The sequence below is a fragment of the Acanthisitta chloris genome, unplaced genomic scaffold (assembly GCF_000695815.1).
Source record: "Acanthisitta chloris isolate BGI_N310 unplaced genomic scaffold, ASM69581v1 scaffold6698, whole genome shotgun sequence".
NCBI lineage: Eukaryota > Metazoa > Chordata > Aves > Passeriformes > Acanthisittidae > Acanthisitta > Acanthisitta chloris.
In genome coordinates, this window is record NW_008685377.1 from 16,222 (window position 1) to 21,641 (window position 5,420).

At 38.7% G+C, this 5,420-nt stretch overlaps 1 protein-coding gene across 1 annotated transcript in view; it reads left to right on the top strand.

Moving 5' to 3' along the window:
• Positions 1-858, top strand: part of CA2 (carbonic anhydrase II) — a gene marked incomplete at its 5' end in the record, with an annotated part of 16,920 nt that extends 16,062 nt beyond the window's left edge. The window contains one exon of the mRNA XM_009079745.1: positions 22-858. Coding sequence (XP_009077993.1) covers positions 22-141 — 120 coding nt within the window. The remainder of the gene's footprint in view (positions 1-21) is intronic.
• Between the last annotated feature and the right edge of the window lie 4,562 nt (positions 859-5,420).

Below are 5,420 nucleotides of genomic sequence, written 5' to 3' on the forward strand. Positions count from 1 at the left end.
TGTTTGTGCCTTTTTCCACAGATGTGCAAAATTCGTGGCCTTTGCTTCAATGCTGAGAGTGAGCCCGTGTGCCCTATGGTGGACAACTGGCGCCCATGTCAGCCTTTGAAGAGCAGAGAAGTCAGAGCTTCCTTCCAGTAACCTCAGTGCTGAGAGTGTTAGAAATTGCTGTGTTTGTGAGGAGCCCCTTTTGCTAAGCCCAAATCAAACCTTTGCCATGTGTGCCCTGGCAACATCTTGTCTCTCAGATTCATTCTTTCTTTCGCACTGCGTCTGAAATGCCTGCAAATGAAATGTGAAAGGCTCTTGGCCAAATAGGAAAGGATTCTTTAGGTGTGGGATTGGGGGAGGCAGGGGGTGGGTGGCTGTGTGCATTTTGGTGACTGTTACTGCAACTGACACTTTGGTATAACAGTATGTTGGCTACTTGAGGATATGATGATAGCAAAATAAGCCATTTTAAGAAACCTCATCCACTGGTGTGATAGTACACATAACTAACTATAACTTGAAGCTTTGTGAGAAGCACAGGAATACAGAATATAGCTATGATTTAGGAAAAGAATTATTTTGAGCAAGTAAAGCAATTCAGAATTAGACTTATTAGATTTTAAGAAACTGACATGTAAATATTTTTGAGACTGTTTTACATTTTTACCCATGCTTTCAACAATCTTGATTATGTCTTAATGGTAGTGTTGGATTTTTTAATTAAAAATGTTCTAAATTGTTATCTTTAAAAGTTGTTATTACCATAGAAATAATACAAAATATGTTTTCATTGAAATAATATATGCTCTAATTTAAAAAGGAAAATAATATTGTATTTTAGATAACTTCTCTAATAAATCTATACTTTTATTTTTGCTTCCATGCTGTTATTTTAATTCTGGAAAGGAGTCACTCATCTGTTCACATCATTGCATAATAAACATATATTACTAAATGTATAGTATATTGGGAACTGGCTTCAATGACTGAAGATGAATGCAAAACTATATGGATTTGTTAGGAAAATAAGTACAGATCTTCTCTGGTAGCAGAAGGTAGTGTTAATTTTGGGCAATCACTGCAAATTATCATCAAAGCTGACTGTATAATGAAAGATCCCCTCACAAGACTTTCAAACAAAATCATACTGAAGAACAGGCTCATTAGATTTTGGTCCTAAAGCAATTTATTGTGAGTTTCCTACTTCATCAGGAATCACTTAGTAATTTATAAGATACCAGTTGTGCAGGCTAGGTTCTGAAGCACCTGGATCTTGAAATGTGTGAGATGGAAATGAAGCCTTTTCAGAATGCTTACAAATATCTTTAGAAAACTCTATCAAATCTCACCCTTTGAAAAGCTTCCACATTGAAAATGCCCACCACCCTACCCCACCCCACAAAAAGCCCCAACAAACCAGAACAGATAAACAGAATGTTACTTTGACACAGGTTGGTTGTTCCAAGTTGAATTTTTTTTGAAAGAAGCTATGAAGTACTTGTCTCGATACAGCTATGCTGACTAATTTAGCTTCTTCATGTTGAGTGGTTTGAATACTTTTCTGACTCTTAAGCATCACACAGTGGCTATGTGCTATGCATTCTCCCTGAACAATGTAAGAGAGGCTACACCTTTAAAATGAGAATTATAGATCCAATACATTGCAGCTTAAAGCTGCTGAAGCAAGCTAAGATGAAATGCCTTACAGAATCACAGGGTGGCTGAGACTGGATGGGATCTCTGGGGATCATCTGGTCTAATGCTTCTGCTCAACCAGGGCCACATACAGCATATTGCCTAGGACTATGTCCAAATGGCATTTAGGTATCTCCAAGGATAATTTAAAACATTACTCCTAAAATTAATAAAGTGTTAAACCCATATCTTGGCAACTATGATACCCTGGCTACGAGGTAATAAGACTTTCTGATAAGTAGTAGTCTCATTGGTACATATATAGCTTAAACAGTATCCAGGTTGGTAGATGACAGAGAATGTGAACTTCTGCCTAATGGCTAGGGTAAAAATCTGGAAATGCCTCCCAAGTTCACAGCTGCAATAAAAAAGTTTCATATCTCATACTCCATCACACTTCAAGGTTGCTCCATAAATAATAACTAACAGCAAAGACAACCAACATCAACTATATATTTATCATCTTGTTTGCATGAGGCTGTTTACCTGGAATATTGCCAGTGCCATATGTTTGCCTTTGCTGACTATGGAGTACTTCTGTATTTAGCCAGATAATGCAAGCTGGTGTTCCTAAGTCACAAACATAGTGTGCAGGAAGAGCCTGTGGTGTTTCTAACCTGTGTGGTCCACCAGGGAACACTGTTCATTTTTCTGTTTTCTTCTTTTATTTTGTCCCTGAACCAACTTGTGGAACTGCCCCTCAAAATCCTCACAAAAAAAACCCTCTCCAGCATAAAATGGTACATGGGTTTATCACAAATTCACAATTTGCAATTAGACTTTACTGCTATGTCTCTCTTTTCAAGGGAGACATATTAAGTCCAATCCAGAAATAAAGAAAACAATTTCCCTTGCATTCATGATTCATTTCCTGAATGGTGAGTTTGATTAAGATAATGGTGAATAGATCTAGTTCTTCCTGACCTTTATTCTCCCTCACTATTTGCTCATATGAAGAGCTTATAATTTGGTCTTGCAATTGTTCCACAGCAGTCTCATACAACACTCATTGTAACATCACACTTAGACCTGTTTTAGCTGAAAACCCATTTATGAATTCATAATGAAAAGTGTGGAACCAAAAAAGTTCCACTGCAGGTAATTGTGTTACTGTCAAGCAGGCAGCTCTCGTTAAAGGAAAGTTCATGTAGAAGAATAAAAAAATAAAACAAAAAATAAAGCTAGTGCGTTAATCTGAAGTCATTGCAAGATGCTCAACCAGCACTTTGATGGGGGAAAGAGGAGCACATTCACTTGCAAACTGTTCATTTTGCACAGTTTGTGATCTTGTCTGGCACTTGTCTGCCAACTACATGTGTTAGAACATTTTAGGATTTTTCCACTGCTATTTCTAGGGCTTGGATTTGTCCTAGATTGACATAGGCGGGTACACTATGATTAGAGATGTTCCCTTGAAGATAAGATAATAATGCCCTGCATGGAGTCAGCAATATTTATAGAAGTCCAGATAGTTTATAGAAAAGTATCACTCACTAAATGACAGCCTTAGGATTTTCTGACTCTTCAAAGAAAAACCATGCAAGCAACAGCTGTGTCAAATCCAGTATCATAGAAACAAGCAGTAATGAAAGTACAAGCAATGGCTTTATTGAAAAATTCCCATGGACCTCCACTTCCTCTTCCAAACCACAGCATCCCATACAGTCACATAGCACCTGGTGACAGTTGCTTATACTGAGTGTTTGGTATATTTTAAGTCTATTTGGGAATTGGATGCTTCACTGGTGTCCCCTTCCTCTTTCAGTATGATGGTAAAGGGCTGTGCTACTCAATGCCATTTATAGTTTATGCAGGCTGTGAGGCTTCTCAGCCACCAGCTTCCTGAAGGTAGAAGCACAACAGGCACGTGTTCCAAGCTGTCATGGCTCCATACCAATCACTGTGAGGTACAACAAAATAAACTTCTCGGGGATCCCTTTTTAGACCACAAGTCTTGCTGGAGTTTTTATCCAAGGCACAAACCAAAGCCCAGCCCAGTGTGGATTACAATATAGTGATTTCCCCAAGCTCTCATGTTCATACAATGTTGAGCTCTTTGGGATGCTCACTTTGTTCAGAGCTCAAAGCAGCACAGCTATGTTGCCTGAGCTGATAGATCCAGATGCTCAGCAGGACTTGGTGCTAACATGGTTTGGCTGTGTTGCTCTTAATCCCAGAATAGTCAATGTCCAGTGAGGATGACAGTTACACGATATCCTCAGGACACCTGGGAAAACACAATATGTAACATTTGTCTTTATAATCTTGTGTAATATGAGGCATTGTATATATGTATGAAAAGAAGCAGTCACTGGTCTTTTGAACTCACCCTGAAACAAAGAAATGCATTGACACAATCTGCAATAAACAAGTAACTAGAGCAAATGGGTGGATATTAACTACATTTTTTTTTTCCTAAGAGGTTGGTTTTAATGGGTCTTGTAATACTACTCAATATTCAAAGACCTGGAAAATTTGTTGTAAAGTACTGGCTGTCATCTGTCAGAAGCCCCAAGATCAGACAGGGAAAAAGACTTTGTGCGGCACTTGGGTAGCTGGGACCAGTGATGACACAGGCAGAAATGTCTCTCAGAGGCATGACAGACATGCCAAGGCTCAGAGAAAGCAGAGCTAGGCTCTCTCTTCTGGGCACTGTTCTACTAACCCTAAGGCCAGGTCCAAAGGGTAAGGACCCTCACTTCAAGAAGGTGGGAGGACTCCAACTGAAAGATTCATCAGTGTAAGAACTGGAGCATATGATCAGTGAAGGATCCTCTTTGCTGATCCCATGCCACCCCACATACAGAGGAAATAGCAGGCTAGTGTAAGGACTCATGGGATCTTTCTCAGTGCTCCACAGCTGGGCCTCCAGGAGGAATTCAGTGCACCAAGGGATCCTTTCATCATGGAAGCAGAGTGCCCTTTCCGAAACATAGGAGGAAGGATAGCCCATGATCCTGGTTTTGCAAAACTCTGTAGCAGCAGGATACTTGTTTTTTGAGTTACTCAAAAGTAAGGAAAGAACTTAGTCTTTCCTTTCCTTAAATTCTTCTCCAAGCAGCTGACAAACTTGATTCAAGAACATGAGCCTATTTATTAGGATCATAGTCACATCAGGTGATGCAGGATATTGTAATTTGAATCATGCACCTCTTCACCACTTTATTAGCTCTATTTCTTTCATAAGTCACTATAAATAGTCTAATTGCATTATTCTCAAATGACAGTCTTAAATAATAAATTCCTTGAATCAGGATCAATACTTAAATGCCTCTAGATACTTGCACTGAATGTGTGTTTTGGTTGTTTTAGTGATTAATAACTATGGTCCAAGAAGAACAGTAGAAATAGTGAAGAAAACAAGCAACATTTTGAAGGAAAAAGAAAAGAGAAAAACAAGGCTTCATCTTCACTCAGAATCTTTTCTTGGGAGACATGTAAAAGGACAGCATTTTGCAGATCACCCTAAAAGAATGTGGTAAACATAATTTCCTCCTACTCTCTGTACAAGTGCATCAGACTCTCTTACTTTTTGACTAGTAATGGAAATCATGCCTAGAGTGCATTTTGAAAGTGAAGTATTTTAAATGATTTTTAGACATAAACAAGTGTTCAGTTAATGATAATGCCTACAGATACAAAATGCCTCAATCCTAGAATGAGTAAAATGCCCCTGCTGTGATTTCCTAAATGTCATCTTCTGCTCTGCATTTCCTAATGTTCCCTCTCTGGAG